Here is an 18,960-nt window from a genome sequence, read left to right as displayed (position 1 = left end):
CCCTCATTCTTCTCTTACTCTCTCTAATAAATAAATAAATAAAATCTGAAAGGAAAAAGAAATAGCCTCTTCTCAGCCCTTGACAGGATTCAAACAGCCTTCTGGGTCTTATCCGCAGGAGAAGTACTGCTGGTTTCAGGTCAGGACATTTGGAATAGACAGAGAGGAAGTGTCCTTTTTAAACCTCGGAGCCTTCAGAACCTTCACCTTAAGCTTTCCAAGTTCAGTCAGTGTGTTAAGATCCAGAGTATCTAAGCCGGGATGGCAAGTGTTGATCTTATACTCTGCCTCCCCCAACCCTGGTCTCCTCACAGAGGGGCCCAGGGGACAGGGGAGTCCCCTCTTTTGCTGTTCTTTTCCCAGGACAAGTCAACAGTCAAGAGTGGGGGCTGGATGTGGGGGGACTGGGTATGTGTGGGGTGCTGGGGGTGTGGGAGCTGGGTGTGTGTGGGGCTGTGCGGGGGCTGGGTATGTGGGGGGGCTGGGGTGTGGGAGCTGGGTGTGGGAGGGGCTGTGGGAGGGCTGGGGGTGTGGGAGCTGGGTGTGTGTGGGGCTGTGCGGGGGCTGGGTATGTGGGGGGGCTGGGGGTGTGGGAGCTGGGTGCGGGAGGGGCTGGGTGTGTGCGTGTGTGGTTGGAGGGGGTGAGCATACACTGCCATTGCACACAGCCCTGGAGTATCAGCCATCGGCTCCCTGCGTACTCCCACCAGGCTGGGAGGTTTGTAAGGCCAGGGGTTTCCCTGGCTGCTCCCCCATCCGAAGGCGCAGAGCCCGCCGTAAAGTCAGGAAAGCCCTCTACCTGCCCCCAAACCCACTCAGTCCATGGCCCAGTGCAGGTACCTTTTCTCCTAAGTTAATCCTCAAGTCTGCCCATTTCTCTCCACTGTCCTGCCCCCCGCCTGCTCTGTGCCACCAACCTGGACAACCACAGCCCCCTGAAAATGGCTTCCGCGCTTACCTGCTTATCAACCCTTCGGAGCCAGTGGGCTTCCTACTGAGAACCGGGTCGAGTTCCTCTCCCGCTTCAAGGCTCTCCTTTGCCCAGCATCTTGGCCAGCTGGCACGCCCTTTGTGGTGGGCCCCGTCGCTCCTCACTGCCCCGTGCGCTCTGAGGCGCCACACTGTTGGAAGGGCTGGGGACTGCCAGAAGGACCAACCGTGATGTTTTCAGGGTGGGCATGGGACTTTCCCGTGGCTGCCGTAAAAGACCGCCACAAGCGCGGCGGCTTAAAACAACAGACCTTTATTCTCGTACTTCTGGAGATCAGAAGTCCAAATTCGGTTTCGTGGGACTCAGACCACTGTGTCAGCAGTGACTCGGGCAGAAGCCATCCCTCACCCCTGCTGGCATCACTGGTGGCCCCAGGCAGTCCTTGGCATGCATCACTGCAGTCTGTGCCTCCGACTCCACATTGCCTCCTGTGGCCGAGGTCCACCTGCGTCAACTTATGAGCACGCTGAGATGGCTTTCAGGGCCCACTTGGATAATCGGAGAAAATCTCTGCATCTTGAGATCCTTAACACAATCACCCCCGTGAAACTGGCAGCACGTGAGGTCAACAGGTTCCAGGGATCAGGACTTGGTGCTTTTGGAGGCCACCGTTCAGCCCACGACGCAGCCTGGTGCACAGAGCCGAGGGCGCGTTGCTATTCAGTGCAGGATGGGGGTTAGGGGTACAGTGACTAGAAGGCATCCAAGCCACTCAGCCACATTGGAAAGGACACTGGGGAGGTTAAACACTCAAGAGGGACACCAGAAAGGCTGACTTCCACCAATATCCGGTTTCTACTGGCTACTGCTGTCCAGGCGACAGGAGCAGATGAGCCCAGATGTGCCCCTGCAGGGGCAACGCGGTTTGATGAGGCTCAACTGTTCCCCTAGGCACCAGAGATCTCCAGCGGAAATCTACTTGCTCCTGTCAAGTCCTTAAGGTTCACAGGTGGCAGACGCTGAGCCTTTATAAAGCTGTCTTCTTTGGTCTTATACTGGGGGGCAATGGTTGGCACCAGAGGCAAAGTGCCTGAGGAAACAGCCACAGCTGAGCCTGGAGGGCTGAGCTGGCGTCATGGTAGGAGGTTCCAGAGGCTTCAGGAACAGCAGAACAGTGAAATGCACACCCTAGGGGCCTCAGCTACTTGATGAGAAAATAGGTGAGGGGGATTGCCCCTTGTCTCCCCTCCTGCTGCCCCCCTGGGTGATTGATGTATGCATCCTAGGTCCGAGGAATGAGCCTCACCCCAGGAACCCCCAACTTCTGCCACCACGCTGCCTGTCCTCTGGCGCACACCTGCCGAGTGTCCTCAGACTGCAGGGGGAGGGTCCCTGTGGCCCCAGGGCTTCCACCACGCCCCTCCTGGAGAGGCTGGGGCTTGGGGACCACGCGAATGGACACCCACTCCCAGGTGAGGGTGCCCTGCTTGGAGGCACGTGGAACGCTGGAGAATGAAGGGGACATGGGGCCAGGACCAAAGGACGCAGGGATCCCGCTGGCCTTTAAATGCCAGGCTCTGGAACTGGTGGGAAGGCAGGCGAGGGGCACTCACACTTTTCTCTTGGTTGACCAGCCCAGTTCTCTGAGGCGGGCAAGGCGGCAGCTGGGCCCAGAGACCGATGTTCTGTCTTGCATTTGGCCCGGAGTCCACACACCAAAGTAGTAAGGACCCAGTTTGAGGACGAGACACGGGCACGCAACTGTGTTGCCCATTGTGGTGTAACAGATTACCGCAGAAGAAAGGCTTAAAACAGATGTCTGAAAGTGGCTTAGCTCGCCGGTTCGGGCTCCGGTTCTCAACGGAGGTGCCATCAGGGTGTCAGCAGGCGCTGTGGGACCTGCTCCCAATGAGGTTCACCGGCACGGCTCTCTGCAGGGGCCTCGCCCCGAGGGCTTCTCCTCGGGGCTGCTGGGATGCCAGCTGCCCCCGACAACAGGTGAGCCAAGAGGGATGGACGCTGGGGTGCGCTTTATAATTGGCCCTCGGAGTCCCCATGCGTTTTCCCCACATTCTGTTCCCTGGAAATGAGTCACTAAGAGCAACCCACGCTCAAGGGACAGGAATTAGGTCCCCACACTGCAGCAGAGAAGTCGTGGACGTATGTTAAAGTGACCGCACGTGGGTCTTCATCCTGCTGCGCTAACCACGTGCCCGGCATTTCGCTGTTAAGGCTCAACGGAGGGGGGAAGCACCTGGTTGCCCGCAGCACTGATGCCGGGAAACAAGCATTTTGTATGAAAAGCATCTGCAGCTCAGCAGCAGCCATGGGAGAAGAGGTGGGAAGAGGTTTCTGAGCGCGAAACGAGTCCAATTAAGATCTGCCGAAGGCCTGACGTCTCGGGAAGGGCCTGGGAGAGCCCAGCGACTTCCTCGTGAAACAGGTCTCGTGTGCAGAGTCCTCGAACGCAGGCGGTGAGCCGGGCTCCCGGTGGGTGGATGAACACGGGCCCCAGGCCCCAGCTCTGTGCCCGCCTCAACACACAACAGCTTGTAAATCCATCGCGCTCCAGACTCCGGGGGCGTCGCCGTTCTGGAGCGCCAGTGAGCGAAAGGGAAAGTTTGGCTGCTTAAAAATACCCCGCCAGAGAAGAGGAAAAGGATCATCTTACTTGTGAGTGGTGAAGGATCTTCGAGAGGTCGGCCCGGAGGCTTGTCACGGATTTTCTTCTTGGAGAATTTAGCAGAGAAGTAGAAGATATGCATTTACCCTCGCCGGAGATACAATCCCCTTCCATCTTGGAAGATCGCCCTCTTAGGCCAGCCGGCGGGAGGCAGGTGGGTGAAAGGGCGACGAGGGCCAGCTGGGGCTGCTCGGAGCAGCTGGCCGCGACCCGTCCCCCTCGCAGAGGCCATGCTGAGGGCCCCTTCTTCACCTGGCCACGCTGATCAAGCAAGGAAAAAACATACACACACAATATGTGCACCCACACTCACACCTCAGCCCTTACCTTCGTCACTAGAAATATTACTTTGTCTTTGGTTACTCAGAACTCAATGGCACTTGCGGCTTTTTTATTTGACTTGGAAAGTCGTTGGAAGAAAAAGACCCCAGGTCAGACACATTGGGCCTTTCCTCACTCACATGGGATTATCAACATGGCGGTCTTCAAATGGAATCTCCTGGTAAACACTCAGTGACAACTCTGGTAAATACTGGGATGGCCAAAAACGTTCATCTGGTTTTTCCCCGTAAGATGGCTCTAGTAGGGTGGTTATCTTTAAGTTCATTCAAAACAATTTTGTAGGATTGTATTGTGACAGCTGTTATATCAGGGTGCATTAAAAAAAATTTCCAAATTGGTGAATTTTTGTGCAGCCATTTTAATACTGAAGGTGGAAGAAAGTACACAACATTTTCAGCATATTACACTTTATTATTTCAAGAAAGGTAAAAAAACAACCGAAATGCAAAAACAGATTTGTGCCATGTATGGAGAAGGGGCTGTGACTGATCAAATGTGTCAGAAGTGGTTTGCCAGGTTCCGTGCTGGAGATTTCTGTCTGGACAATGCTCCATGGTCAGGTAGCCCAGTTGAAGTTGATAGTGATCAAATCGAGACATTGATTGAGAACAATCAGTGTTATACCATGTGATAGAGAGCTTACATACTCAAAATACCCAAATCAGTAAAGTTACTGGTGGAAAGGAAAACATGTCTTTTACTTTATGGAAAAATTGTGCAGACCCTTTGGCCAGCCCGGCGTGCTCACTCTGGGGTCTGTGCTGTGTTCTTGAAACGTGTCTGTCTGTACCGACCAGCACCAAGGTGACCACACTGGCCCAGAAACACAAACCAATGTGGCTCTCTCGCACACGGCACACACGGCGACCGCTGGAGAGCACGGCTCTGCTTTTGCCCCGCCACGTTCTGCCAGCTCCCACTGGGCACCCTTGCTCAGGAGTAGCAGCTGCACAGCCCGGACCCACCCAAACACGCACAGCCTGGCCCGGACCCACCCGATTCTCCGGTCTCTGCACCCCAGGCTTTTGGTTACCACTAACCCCCAAACGCCCTTCCACGTTTTCCAGACTTGCCCCACGATGGGTACCCCACAGAACAGGCTCCCAGCGTGGAGCCAGAATTCAGACCAGGCGGTTCCACCCGACTGGCCCAGCCCTCCCGGGAGGACTTTCCATCCCGGGAGGACGACACTCTAACCGACAAGCGGGCGTCCAGGCTGCCTGCTTCCAAACCCAGCTCCTCTGTGTGGCCACCCCTCACCCCGCCCCCCGCAGACACGGCTGGAACACACCAGACTAGGGACAGCTAGGTTCTGGGAAAAAGCCAACCTGAACTCCTGTGGAGACGCGCTCAGGAGATGTCAGGTGCCTCAGGCTCAGGGTGACAGGGATCTAACTGGCCCTGTCCCTCTCGGGTGCGAGAAACCACAGTGCCTGTCCAGGCCCCAGCACCGCCAGAGTGATAACGGTCTCTATCCTGCGTTCCAGGTCCTGAAGGACTACCCTGTCCCACGCCAATCTTTAAATGGAGTATCAAACACTCAAGCATCCCAAGTTCCTAAAAAGGGGAATATTCCAGAAAAATAGAAGTTTTTTTCTGTTTAAAAAGGCAGAGCTTCCTTTGTTGGTATTCCATTGGACAGCCACCTCCCGGGCTGATGACCTTCCCACTGGGGCCAAGTTCAAAGTAAGTTCACCCCGTGCTTCAGCAACTTCTGCTTGGCCTTGCCGGGGAGGCTGAAGGCACTGTCCTGGGGACTCGGGAAGCCGGAGCTCCGCGCGGCTGGCGTCAGCTGCTGGAAATAGGTTTCCTGGGCGGGGCTGCAGCAGGCGTACACGGCCGTGGAGGCGGTTCTGCAGGAGAGAGAGGGAAGGCAGCGGTCCGGCACGGCCCGGGCAGGCCTGAGGCCACACACAAGGTTGCTCAAGTGCGGCTCGGCACACCTCAGGCTGCGGGCGCAGCTGTCACGGCCCTGGGTCCCACTTCTTCACCTGAGTTTCAGGTTCGGTGCCAATAACCATCTTCCTTTCAGCTCCCTAAATGCCAGGACTGTCCACGTGGACTGTCCATGGTGGCCGCAACCATAGGTGACACAGCCTTAAGTTGGACCAACTGAATGAATGCATTGATAGGCACATGCCTTGCAGATACAGTAGCAGCTGTGCGAGACGTAGCCCGGCCCACTCTCACTCCTCACGCACTAGTGGCGCCATCCCGTTTGACAGAGGAGGAGCCTGAGGCTCAGAGGCGTGTGGTGCTGTCCAGCCCCACTGACAAGCGTCTGAGGGGGGATCATCCTCTACGCACACCAGAGCAGCCGGATGAGGAGCGAGGGGAGCCGGGGGACAGAAGACTGGGATGGGAAACCTGAGGACACCAAAGTAGAGAGGGGATGAGGGTTTGGTGCAAAGGGGGACCCACCCGAGAGCACCAACTCTGGGGCCAGGCGACCAGCGGGCTCCTGGATCCTGTCCAGAACCATTTCCCCACTGGGCCCCTGTCCCCCTCATCTAGTGAAAGAGGACGGAGCTGGGGACCACCAGGGCTCCCCTCACCCAGGTCTCTCCTTCTGCGCAAGGAGGGAGGAAGGCCTACCCTCCTCCTCAGCTTCTCCCTCCGGGACCCTGAGGGGCCGGAAGGCCCGCGATGTGTTTTGTGGCCCCCACTGGGCCAGCAGGACAAGTCATGGCTGCGTCATTACAGCCACGAATGGGCACCAGGCCTGGTGGCAACCAGCTAACCCCAGCCCGGCTGTGTGCCTGCGGCTGTGACTCGGCCTCTCTGAGCCCCAGCGCTCTCGTCGGTCAAGTGGGTCTGACAGCAGGACATCCCGTCACTGGGGTTTTTAAAGAGATTAAATGAGTAGGAATATATATATATATATATATATATATATATATATATACACACATATATATTGCTCAGCACGTGGTGAGTTTTTAAGAAATGGCATTGTTTCTGTTACTGTTCTTAAAACAAGCTACATACCCCAACGCTAAAGCCCTCTCAGCACCGAGAAGGTGCTGCAGGGCCAGAGCACGGCCGATGGTGCAGATGCGACATTTTATTTATCTCCACCGCTCACAGAACAGATACTCACGCCCACGCCCACTGAAGCCAGCTCCCAAACTCCCAAACCAGTGATCGTGGGCGCAAACCACATCTAGGTTGCCAGCCCGGGCGGCGCTGACGTAAAGCCAGGAAGACGCGCGCGCTGTGGAAAGGGAGGAGTGAACCACTGGCTGCGGAGGGCACCGGGCCGCCGGAACGCCCGGCAGGCCTCAGAGCCCAGGCACCCCCCGTCTCGACCACGCTGCCCTGAGCCTGGAGGCGTGTGTGGAAAGACCACGTCAGTTAGAGTCCGGAGACTGGGGTGCGACCCTGGCTCTGCCACTTCCCCAGGATGCGACCCTGGGGCAAGTCGCTGTCTCATCTGTGCTTCCGTGTCCTCACTGCTACACGAGGAGGAGCCGAATCACTTGCCCGAATCGGCCCCAGGACCACACGGACTGTGGCAGACACGACCCCTCTGACCGTCTAACTTGCCTTGGGTCCTGCTGCGGTTTCGCAGAGAAGCACGCAGGGAGAAAGTGGAATCTGGTTGGTTAAACACTGTGAGTTACGGTGATAACGAACAGATCTCTACCTACTGGCATGGAGGCGTTCTGGAAATGCGACACAGTGGCAAAGGAACTCGTAAAACAGTATTAGTGTGACCCTGTTTTCTAGAAGAAAGACTATTAAAATATTTTTTAAAAATACTAAAAAAACACTAACTGTGAACAATCTACAAAATACAAAAAACAGAAACTAAAACCAACACAAGCTGGAGCAGCACACACCAAACCGCCAGCCACGGGTGTCTCGGGGGTGTTGTGGGCGAGGTGGGGACTGCAGTGCCGCACGGATTTGGGAGAAGGAAGGCCGGACGGCCTGTCAGGTGGAAGATGACATTACCCCAGCATCATTCACGACAAGGAGACAGATGTGCTCCTTCCCCAGGGACGAATGAAAGCTCCAAGCTGGTGTGCACCTCGGGTGCCCTCAAGGACGCGGCCCGGGGACTAGCGCAGGCCTGAGCCCCGGGATGGGGCCCAGGAAAGCATGAGGGCGGAAAATGGAGCCAGGGGGTGAATGAAAGAAGGCCTGGAAGACAGTAACTGGAATGCTCCTCATTTAGTTATGCAGGAGGCCCCGCCTGGGACCCTGGGGAAGGCGGCTGGTGGTGCAGGACTGTGAGGGGGACTCTCGGGGAAGCTCACCTGACGGTCATCTCGTACAGCGAGGGCAGCCGGGCGAAGTCAGAATGCATCAGGCTGACGGCCTGCAGGAAGCGGCGATCCTGGGGCGTGGCCACCTGCGGCAGGTTCGCTTCAGAAGAGGACACAGAGGCTGTGAGTAGCAGACCCCTCCACGCACCTCCCCGCCCACACTGTCAGCTGGGACCAAGCAGGGCTCACAGCCATGAGTGCGGGTGCCGAGCGGGAGAGGCCTGCCGAGGGTGCTGGGCCCCGAAAGCTGCCACCAAGCAACAGAGCACTCTCTGTCCCCAATAATAAGCAACGCTGGTTTGTGCATGAGTACCAAAATTTTGAAGCAGAACCTCATCACAGATATTTGAACATGTGTGTGCTTCTCTCCAAACACCGGAGAAACAGCCAAAAAAAGACAAATGAGCAAGGAAGTGTTTGCCAAGCACATTTTAAACACAGTGGGAGCCGGGCCGCAAGTGAGGAAGCTGCACCCTGACCCGCTGCACAGCAGCCAGCTCTGCACGGCACCGCCCCCTGCTGGAGGAGCCTGGGGCCCACACCTGGCCTCTTACCCATCAGTACGTTCTGAATGCGGTCGTAGTGTGTGAAGCTGTACGTCCTGCTGGAGGGGGTGGCCTCGCCTCTGGGCAGCGTCTCCTTCAGGTGGACCTCCAGCCCGTTCAGAGAGGCCAGGCTGCTGTGGTACTGCAAAGGAGCCCACTGGGGTCACGGCTGCAGAGCTGACCTCTGCGGGCCCGCACCCAGCCCAGACTCCAAGCGCATCAGCATGGCTCCTTGATTCAGCACCAAGGACTCTGCCCGAGGTTTTCGCCTGCTTTTAGTGAAATATTAACTTCTGCCCTTATGTCTCAACGCTGTTTTAAATTGTAGAAAAATCAGAAAACGGAGGTGGGCACAAAAATAAATTTTAAAGGGAAGAAGAAAGCAAAGAGAAATGGCCCCTAATGCCACCAGCCAGAAACAGCCACTGTTATTAGCCTCCTGTGCTCTCCCTCCAGCGACGACTTTCCCACGGAGGCCCCAATGTTTCACAACACCATGGCCGCCTGCCCCACGCCCCCAGAGCTGCTCGGCTGGGCCTGGGCTGGCCCGTCCTCCGAGGTCTGCGAGGAGCTCACCGCTCTCAGCTGCATCAGAGCAGTGCCAGCCGGGCACCGTGCTGGGAAGGGCCGAGGCGTGTCAGTCAGGTGGTTTCTGTGCTCTGGGTCAGAGGAGGAACGGGCTGACGAGGCCCAGGCACCTGAATTTAACCCTCCCAGGGAGTAGCCATGTGCAAGTGCAGCTGTGAACAGTGGAATACACCGTTTGGTGTGATACTTCCTTTGTAAAATACAAGTGGGATCAAACCATACATAGTGATTGCAACCTAATGATTTCCTCTTTTCATCCTTAAAATACTCTACTGCAGCTGCGTGGTATTCTTCGGCTCCACTTTGGGCTTTTCCAGGTACATTGGTTGTACCTGATGGACTCAGTCTAAAACGGAGCCTCCTGGGGCTCCCCTGGGGCTGCTCCAGCCGCGAGAAGGGCGCTGTCCCAAGAAGGCCAGCAGCAGATGGATCTCAGGTGAAGGACATCCTGGCTCAGCCTCTTCCTAGCCAGACAGCCAGGGGCAAATTACTGAATTTTCTATGCCTTTTTTTTTTTTTCACCTGCAAAATGGGACTACTACAGGGCTGTTGAGTGGATAGAGTAGAAACAGCATAAAAACTCTAAAGTGCAACCCTGGAAAAATGCATTTTTGTAAAGAATCAAGAAAATGAGAATTAGCCCTGGCTGGTGTGGCTCAGTGGATTGAGTGCCGGCCTGTGAAGCAAAGGGTCGCCGGTTCCATTCCCAGTCAGGGCACATGCTTGAGTTTCAGGCCAGGTCCCCAGTAGGGGGCGTGCAGGAGTCAACCACACATTGATGTTTCTCCTCCTCTCTTTCTCTTTCCTTTCCCCTCTCTCTAAAAATAAATACATAAAATCTTTTAAAAAATGAAAATTATCGCTGTGAAGAAGCACACACGACGTGTCTGTGGGTGACCGTTGCTCCAGACCTGCGTGAAAGCCAGTGTGCACGGGAAGTGCAGAGACGCACACAGAAGGCCTCTGAGATGAGCGTTCTGAAGGCGCGGGGTTACTTTTGGGGGCGGGTTCAAGTTGGTCTTTCTGTCTGAACGTCTTTGCAATGACATTCAAAGGCAATTGGTTAGACACACAAGGTCTTACTTTACACGCTCACTGTATATGCACGATGCCTGGCAGTGTGCAGGGCTCCCGGGCTGTGCTCAGCCAGTGCTGGCCGAATGAGTGGGCAGGCAAGCACGCCCCGTGGCAGGACATCCCACTTCAGAGAGACCTGGCCCACACGGAGGGGTAGGGTGAAGTCCAAGGGCACGTGGTCAAGGAAGGTGAGTCAAAGGCCTCCTGCCCAGATCGCTGCTGCAGCCAAAGCAGCGGAGTTTAGCAGATGTGCGCACACCCACACAGCACTCACCGGGAAGTCAAACCACAGCCTCCCGGAGGTGTCTGGACCTGGGGAGCCTGGTCACAGACAGCCCTGCCACCCTGAGCGGGTGCCCAAGGGAAGGGAATGATGGGAACAGAGAATGAGATGTGCCAAACCCTGGGTTTTCCCTGTAGGCACTGAGCTCTGCTTCTGGAATCTTCTGCCTGACTTGTACTCAAGATAAAACCACTTAACCATAAATGCGCAAGCATAAGACACTACATCAGATGACAAGGACAATTTTTCACTAGCAAGCAAGTGCTTTCCTATATACTGGGGTCTGCAAACCATGGCCTGGGCCAAATCCAGTCCATTCTCTGGTTTTGCATAGCTTGAGAGCTAAGATCAGTTTTTACAGTTTTACAGGGTTGAGGGGAACGTCAAATGAAAGACACCGTGATATGTGAAAATTACTGAAGCTCCAGTTTCCGTGTCCACAAAGGGAGTATTATGGAACACAGCCACACCACTTTCACAGGTCTGAAGTTCTGTGCGGCAACAGCAGAGCTGAACAGTTGTTCAGCTCAGAAAACATCTCCGTGTTCCTCAGCACTAAAGGTTTGCCAACCCCGACACGTACCACTACATACGCAACCCTCGCAACGGCCCGCAGTGATGCGGAGCCGGGGCTAATTCCTGGGCCCTCCTGCTCCTGGTCCACAGCAAAGCAAGGGCTCCAACGTCACAGTGCGCCAGGAGGTGAAGACTGCTGTGACACACGCATCCACTCAGAAGCACCGGCTTCACGGGGCAGGGGTGCACTTTCACATTTCTCGGTCACACTCTGCACTAGCCCCCAGCCTCACCTGCTGCACATGGACCCCCAGCCTCATCTGCTGTACACGGACAGCTCAGTGCCCTGCGTAGCCAGGAAGAACCGGTGTGATCACTGCATTTGAAGAGTAAGTATCTTGGGCTCTGAGCAGGAAGTGCTCAGTGGCTCTCTGCTGCCCCCTGGTGTGAGTCTAGTCCGTTCTCTCTGAGCTAATCCCCATCTCTCCCGGCTGCTCCTGGGGTCATCCTCGCCATCCACCTCCCCGCCGCCCACCCTGGGCAAACACAGAGTGGCAGCTGATCCACTGAAACACAAGGGGCAAATGATACCAGGGTGCCTTGGCAGTGTGTAACTCAACCAAGGAGCCCTTTCAAGGGCGTGTGCTCACTGTCACCTCTGAGGTGCAGCCGAGCATTCTGCAGGCACCCTTGCTTTTCTAGACAGCAGTGGACAGAAATCAGGTCTGGGACAAAAAGACAGTAAAGGATCTCTCCCAAAACTACACAACAGACAACCTTTGCGTCTGGCCCTCCAGCCCCAGTTGGACCAGCAAGCTGATCAGTTAGTTACACCCCGCTCTCTCCAGGAAAGATGAGTTCTGCTCCTTCCCTCATGCTGCACTCTCTCCTGGGGCCCACCCAGCGCTAACTGCCCTGACAACAGGACTGGGCTGAGGCAGACAAGCAGCATGTCCACATACGCAGAGTCACAGAAGGCAGGGCACTCCCCTTTTCTTCACCTTCCTGCCGAACACTCCAAGGTCACACCGATGCAGGACAGGGAGGCCAGGGTGGGGGGCGAGAAACAAGAACTCCGGGCCGCCACTTGCAGTAGGTCTTTATCTGGATGAGGCCCAGCGTGCTGGTAAGATGGGGGTTACAATGCCCCCCGCCCCCCAGAACTGTTCTAGAGCCTGGCTGAAAAAGCAGATGTAAAGCAGTTAGCAGGTACTGAGTACACAGAATACATCTTAATTTACTTTCTCCTTCAAGTGCAGCCTGAACTATTTTTTCTTTTTCGGGGAAAGGTAAGAAAGAGAGACCATATCTGCCTGACTGCGCCCAGGCACTGGGCCCTGAAGCAGTAACACGTCCACAGCTCAAGGCTAAGCAGAGCAACCACGGAAACCAAGGCCTGGCAGGGAGACAGGCATAGGAACTGCAGTCCTTGCTGGAGACGCCACCCAGAGCTGTGGTGAAGGAGGGGACGGAAGCGGCAGGGGAGAGATAAGCCGGGCACGTGTGGAAGGGAGCAGTCTCTGGCCTGGGGCTCTGAGGAAGGAAGCTGTGTCCCTCCTCCTCCTCTAAGCTCCATGGTGACTTGCTCATTTATGGAGGGTCATGAGTACTACATGCTAATGAGACACACTCAGAATAATACAGATGTAAGAACAAAAACAAGGCAAGCCCCAGGACACCATTTGCCCTGCAGCGATTTCAACCTCCTATTCCTATTGCTCCCACTTCCTCAGCAACTACAGACAGGCTGTTACTATAGCAACTGCATCTCTAGGGTAGGCCCTGAGAAGGTACCACTGGAAGTGGGGAGGGGGCTGGAATGGGGTAAGGAGTGCCTTCTGAGCCCGTCAGGACTCCAGATGTGCCTGGCCCTCTAGGAAGGAGCTCTGCTTGGGTGCAGTGCAGGGGCCTCCGGCAAACTCTGGACACTGGCTGCGACCTGCGCAGAGGACGGACTCCAGCCAACTCACATCCTAGAGCTGCCCAGGCTCAGAAGTGAGGCCGCTAGAGGTGGCAATGGCACAGCAATGCCGTGCATGTGTTCACTGCCCGCAAGATGGCACTGGGGCTGGAAGGGCAGGACCTGTCACCACCCCGCATTGCTGATGAGGACCCCTGTCACACAGCCAGCACCTAGACTCCAGCCTGGTCTCCCTGCCCGAGTCACTGTGGGCAGCAGGGAAGTGCGACAGAACGCACTCTGCGCGGGGCCTGCTCTCCCTCGCGCCCACACCACCTGCCCAGGTAACCTCGGACTCCCACGCAGGGTCGCCCAGGGAGGCAGGGCTGTGGGAGAGCCTCCCCGGCCGGTCCACATTTCGGGAGGCGGGGCAGGCGCCAGAAGGGCGAGTCGGGTCAGCGCACACTCACCACCTCCTCCACGGCGGCGCGGTCCCCCAGCAGCGGCTCTTCCGCCAGCAGGGACAGCACCAGCCCTTTGACGCTGTGAGTGTAGAGGTTCACGCGCACGAGCTCTCCACGGGACGCTGCGGTCTCCCTGGGGTGGGTGCTGCCTGCACAGGGGCCGTCCTCTGGAGAGTCTGCTGAGCCCGAGTGGCACTCCAGGCCGAGGACTGAGTGGTCCTTAGGATCCCCATCCACACACCACTCCGTGTCACGTTCCCCCACTGGAAGCTTAGCTCCTTTCTGCCTCAAACCTAAGCGGGGCGATGACAACGGCCAGCTCGTCCTTCTGGTGGGGAGGTCTCCCCTGGGGACAGGGTCGTGGCTGCTGCCCCCAGGAAGGTCTTCGTGCTGCTCCAGGGCCCCGTTCTGGTGGAGCATGTCAGGTGCAGAGGAGGAGAGGCCACCTCTGATGGCTGCGCCCACAGGCAGGGCCTCGGGGAGCTTCGGGTCCGCACTGCCAGAGTCGCCCTCGGGTTCCCTGTGACAAGGACCACCACCATCGGGGGCACACACATTTGAAAAGGCAAAATAACCTGAGGATGTTCCCGTTTCCTGAGCTTCTGGGATGTGGATTTCAGACAAGTCCAGTTCCTCCTGGCTCCCGGGAAAGGCAGGCGCCCTCCCCAGGGCGCAGCGGAGACCAGGAGGCCGGTCCTGGGCAGCGCCACGTGGGCTCACAGGCTGGGTGCTCTCCAGGTGACCATCAGGGCAGTGCCCGTTCTCGCCACTGCCATTTGGCCAGGCCAAGTCAGGGGACCTGGACTTGGGTGTGGCTGTCCATGTACAGGCCGGGGGTTCCTCACGCCTGGTGCCGTCTTCTTTCAGGGCAGATGGGCTCCGGCCCTTCGGAGGACGCCGGGCAGAGTGCTCCTGGAGTCTGGTTGGAGATGCAGGAGGGCTGCCGAACAAGGGAGCTGTGAGGGCACAGCCCCTGGGCACGGGGCAAGTGCCCCTCCCAGGGAGACTAATGCATCGCTGTCCGCGACCAATGGGGACCCGAGGCCGCAGAGCCTCAGAGGCCAAACCACGGGTGTAAAAATAAGGCAGTGCCTGGCTCTCAGGGCTTCGCACAGCAATACCAGGATCGCCTACCAACAGCAGCAGGACCCGCTGGGTCAGAACCACCCACATCTGGAGGTCTGCAGCGAGCCAGGCCTGTGCTGGGCACTGAACAAACTCGACTTCCAATCTGCACCATGAGCCCATGAAGTAGATACTACAGGGTCCATTTTACAGAGAAAAAACTAAGGCTCAGGTATTGAGTGGACTTGACCGAAGCCGTACAGCTGCTAAGCAACAGAGCTGGGTTTTGAAACCCACGCTGCATGTCACCGTAGCAGCTGCCTCTGACCTGTATGCTGAGGCTCCAGAGCCCCTTGCAGGCCAGAGCACGGAGCAGATGGAGTTCAGGAGGGACGGGGTGTACCAGGGGCTCGCGTGGATGAAGCCGCACGAGGGAGCCCCTACAGCGTGGTTTCAGAGCAACCCCGTGCTCCCTCACCTAGCCGTGTGCTCCCCCGGGAACTCGTGGAGACTGGCGGCCTCCGCTTCCGTCACGAACACGGGCAGGATGCGCACGTTCGGGGGCAGGGCCGCTCCTGGAATCACAGAGCGACATGGACAGGGCCCTAGACCTGAGGCGGGAGAGCGCACTGACAGCTCTCGGGGTGGTGCAGGCCCCCCAAACGCCAGCTCAGTGAGCAGAGTGGCGACGCGCTCCTCGGCCCAGAGCGAGAGCACAGAACCTCAGCCTTGACGCCCGTGATCAGCAGGAGAGCCCGTGTGGGCACCCCAACCCCCGCCATGGAGAAGGGTGACGTTTGGTGGAAGAGTACATGTGGCACTTACACAAAAAAGACATGAACTGGGACAAAAGGGACGTGCCCCCACCTAGGCTCCGAATAAACCACCACAGCCCCCCGGGGACGCATCCCCGCGCCGCAGAGGCCTTCCCGGCGCCGGCGTTTGCCTCCCCCTCTGCTGGCCTGGCTCCGGGGCCTCGTCCGAGCAGCTCGTTCCAGCGAGTCAGGGAGGGTCAGAGGGGCTGGAGAGGTGAGCGCGCACAAAGCAGCACATGGACACTCTGCTGCAGAGCGGGGACTCGCCAACCAGTGGCTGGCATCACTAACCCATGCCACCCGGCAAATTTAACTTTTAAAGCAGGCGTGCCTGAAGTCGTGAGCCGTGCTCACAGTCAGGACTTTGACGGCTGACTCTGCACCCGAGACTCTGTGCTGTCTCCCTGTCCTTCCGAGCAGCTGCGGCAGCCACACGGGGTGGCGGCCACAGGCCTGGAACAGGGGCAGGCGGCAGGAAAGGCCGCACTCTCCGCTGCAGCACGCACCTCCCCACTTACCGCGCTCCTGCAGGGCAGCCCCTCCGGCAGGCGTCCTCTGAAAAGAAACACACACAGAAGTTGGCGCCGGGGGCCACGTCCTCCTCCTGACCTGGCCGTCGGGGCTGCGCTGGGCCATCTGCTCATAAAATGAGCCTGTCCCAGAGCGCTTGTCCCCACCGCATGCCAACAGTGAGGCAGATGGAGGAGCGGCTCCCCCACGCCACCTGCTCACCACCACGGCGGGGGCAGGCGAGACCCTGGGCCGCCTCAGGCTACGGGGCAGGGTTTCCGTTCTGGTTCCTCAGCTTCTCCCTCTGGGGACAAAAGTGGGGATTCTCATTCTCTCCCGCGCTTCGAGAGAACGCGCCCCTAGAACACTGCCTCCTTTGCCATAGCCCTGGCACAGGACTCACACGAATTCCGGGGTAACTAAGACGTGAGGGCCCCGTGACCCTCCTGGTAAAGGGTTAGACCCAAACAAAACGCCATGCCAGATCTCTCGGGTTTACCTGGGGTCACAATCAAGGTGAGAAACCTGGGAATTTTCTCAAAATAGCTCCCCGGCCTCCCCAACCTAAAGGCTCCAGCAGGACACAGCCACACAGAACCAGAACTGCTCCTCTAGCCAAACCGACTCCCGCCACTGCGGAACAACAGGGCTTTCTTTCTTTACCAAAGCTTACTCTAGACAAAAATTTGTTTAAAAAACTCACGTATAATTTTCTTACCCACAAGCTAATGCTATAATTATTAGGCATATTTTCTTTTAAGCTTACCCCTTAATATGCTATAAAAAATCCTATTTTGTGAAGGAGGAGTACATAAAATCCTATTTTATGGCTTCAACAGTAAGACACGAGTCCCGCCACTAAACCCCCTTTGGCCACTGTAAATGGCCGAGTAAAGCTGCACGGGGTTTAAAATGGCACAGGTGCCCGGGTCCTCTCGACCAGCGAAGAAGGCAAACCTCTTCTGCACGGGGGAGAGAGGCGTTTTCGGCTCCGTGGGCCCTATGGTGCCTGCTGCAACCAGTCGGGCTGCTGTGGGAACTCGAGAGCAGGTCAACGAAACTGTCTCTGCAGGCGGCTGTGCCAAGTCCTACCCCAGACGTTTCAGATCTGACGTTTAACTTTCACAAAGCCTGTCGTGATAAAGTCGTGAGTATAAACCTTCTTAGCAGGCAGGCAGCTTCCTTAGACCAAATCCTGGAAGCTGAATTACGAGGGAGAGAGGCACGGGCACCCTTCACCCGCTGCTGCTTAGAGTTTGACGGAAAGGCGGTTCTGAAGACACCGCGGCCCGGGATGAGGAAGCAGCCCGGCGAGAAGCCCGCCATCGTTCTAAGTGTCCACTGACTCAGAGAGTGCAAAGAGCTCGCCTTACAGTGCGTGCAAGCCTGCGACTCCACAGGCTGAGTGAGCAGGTGACACAAAAGAAAGAGGACTGGAGGGGGTGCCCGGGGCCGGCAGCGAAGCTCACTGTGCAGTTCCACCACGGGCGGTGTCACCCTCAGTGAGCACGCATGGTGCGTTCCCTCGTGAAAACAACTCACAAACACACAATGGCAGCACCGTAAAAGAGTTTCTGATTCCCTGCGTCACCCTTCAGCACTTCTGAAGAGCCAACTGCTCTCTGACACGAGGTCCATCCTGGCAGGAAGTCCAATTCCCAGCGTCCCCCGGGACGGAAAGAAAACCAACCAATCAAGTCCACCACGCGGAAAGAAGCAATTTCTCTCAGTCTTGCTGGTGAATTCACTCTTGAGGACAATCGCAGCGCCAGGCCCAGGGTCAAGATAAGACGAAGGGAAACAAGCACCCCCACAGCCACCCCCATCCTCCCACCCCCAGCTCAGCCTCGCCAGTGGCTGTCTGGCGCAGACACATCCCGGCCCAGTGCGTGGGCTTTACCATACCTGGTCCCGAGATGCAGCTCGATGAAGCAGGACCTTGGCCGTGAGGGACGGGGGGAGCTGGGTGCTAACGATCCTAGGAGATCAGACACAGGAACACGGGCAGTGTGAGAAGCAGGGATACACTGCAGGACTCAGAGCTGAAAAGATCCCTAATGCCCCACGCTGGCCAGGATCTTGGGGACACAGCTGGTGGAAGTGTCAACTGGTGACGCCCTCATGGAGAGAACTCCAGCAACTCCTATCAAAATCTTAAATGCCCAAACCCTTTGACCTGGCTTGTACCAAGAGTATGCAGAAGACTACTTATTACAGGGAAAAAGGTGAAACCTTCGGAAACAATGGGAAAACAATGTAAACTCCCATCAAGAAGAGAAGAGCTGAATTAATCACGGCACAGCCGTAGCACCAGTCAATGCGCAGCTGCCGTGAGGTGGGCCAGTCTAGACTGTATTCCCCACCCTGGTCTGCAGGGAGTGGAGGAACCACAGGATCCCATTCACACGGAGAGCAGAACCAAACATGACCCACACATACGTGTGCGTGCGGACGTGTGAAAGCACAGCGGCAGAACAGAGGCGGGCTGCTCCTCCAGTACTGACTGTGGGGACGGGTGGGGGCGGGGCGGGGCGGGGGCGAGCGGAGGGGGACTCTCAACTGCGCTGTGTGCTCTCTGGGCTCCTTTCTTCACAGTGAGAATGTGTTCGTGCATTCCGTGTATAATTTGGAAATAAAAAGTAAATACGAAATATGAAGAGGAAAAAACATACCACCTTTGACAGCCAAGTCACAGGGCGCCTGGAGGCTGATCCAGGACCATCGGAGTGAGAAAAGGGGCGGGGATGTGTGGAGGGCCACGGGGACCCAGGGACCATGCGTGGTCCTACGTCTGTCACCTCCTTTCACTGCCACAAACCATCTGTTTCTCAGAGGAGAAAACAGAGATCCAGCAACGTGCCCAAGGCCACGCGGCGGGTGGACAGAGAAGCGGGGACTGGGAACACAGCCTGCGAGACCCGAGTCGCCGAGGAGCCTGGGGAGCACATTTCCTCTGGTGGCCAGAGAGTT

The 18,960-nt window shown here is 57.1% G+C and overlaps 1 protein-coding gene across 4 annotated transcripts in view; it reads right to left on the bottom strand.

Moving 5' to 3' along the window:
- Positions 1–4,544: 4,544 nt before the first annotated feature.
- The window catches only part of HPS4 (HPS4 biogenesis of lysosomal organelles complex 3 subunit 2), a 26,449-nt gene continuing 12,033 nt past the window's right edge, over positions 4,545–18,960 (bottom strand). For all 4 annotated transcript variants that reach the window (XM_045843219.1, XM_045843201.1, XM_045843229.1 and 1 more), the window contains 7 exons: positions 17,896–17,968; positions 15,999–16,035; positions 15,144–15,240; positions 13,607–14,540; positions 8,782–8,914; positions 8,219–8,327; positions 4,545–5,809 (listed from right to left, as the gene is read on the bottom strand). In XM_045843219.1, coding sequence (XP_045699175.1) covers positions 5,638–5,809; positions 8,219–8,327; positions 8,782–8,914; positions 13,607–14,540; positions 15,144–15,240; positions 15,999–16,035; positions 17,896–17,968 — 1,555 coding nt within the window. In that variant the 3' untranslated portion in view covers positions 4,545–5,637. The remainder of the gene's footprint in view (positions 5,810–8,218; positions 8,328–8,781; positions 8,915–13,606; positions 14,541–15,143; positions 15,241–15,998; positions 16,036–17,895; positions 17,969–18,960) is intronic.

Source organism: Phyllostomus hastatus, unplaced genomic scaffold (assembly GCF_019186645.2).
Source record: "Phyllostomus hastatus isolate PE091 unplaced genomic scaffold, TTU_PhHast_1.1 phas_contig_1162, whole genome shotgun sequence".
NCBI lineage: Eukaryota > Metazoa > Chordata > Mammalia > Chiroptera > Phyllostomidae > Phyllostomus > Phyllostomus hastatus.
This window is presented reverse-complemented; position numbering and strand designations above follow the sequence as displayed.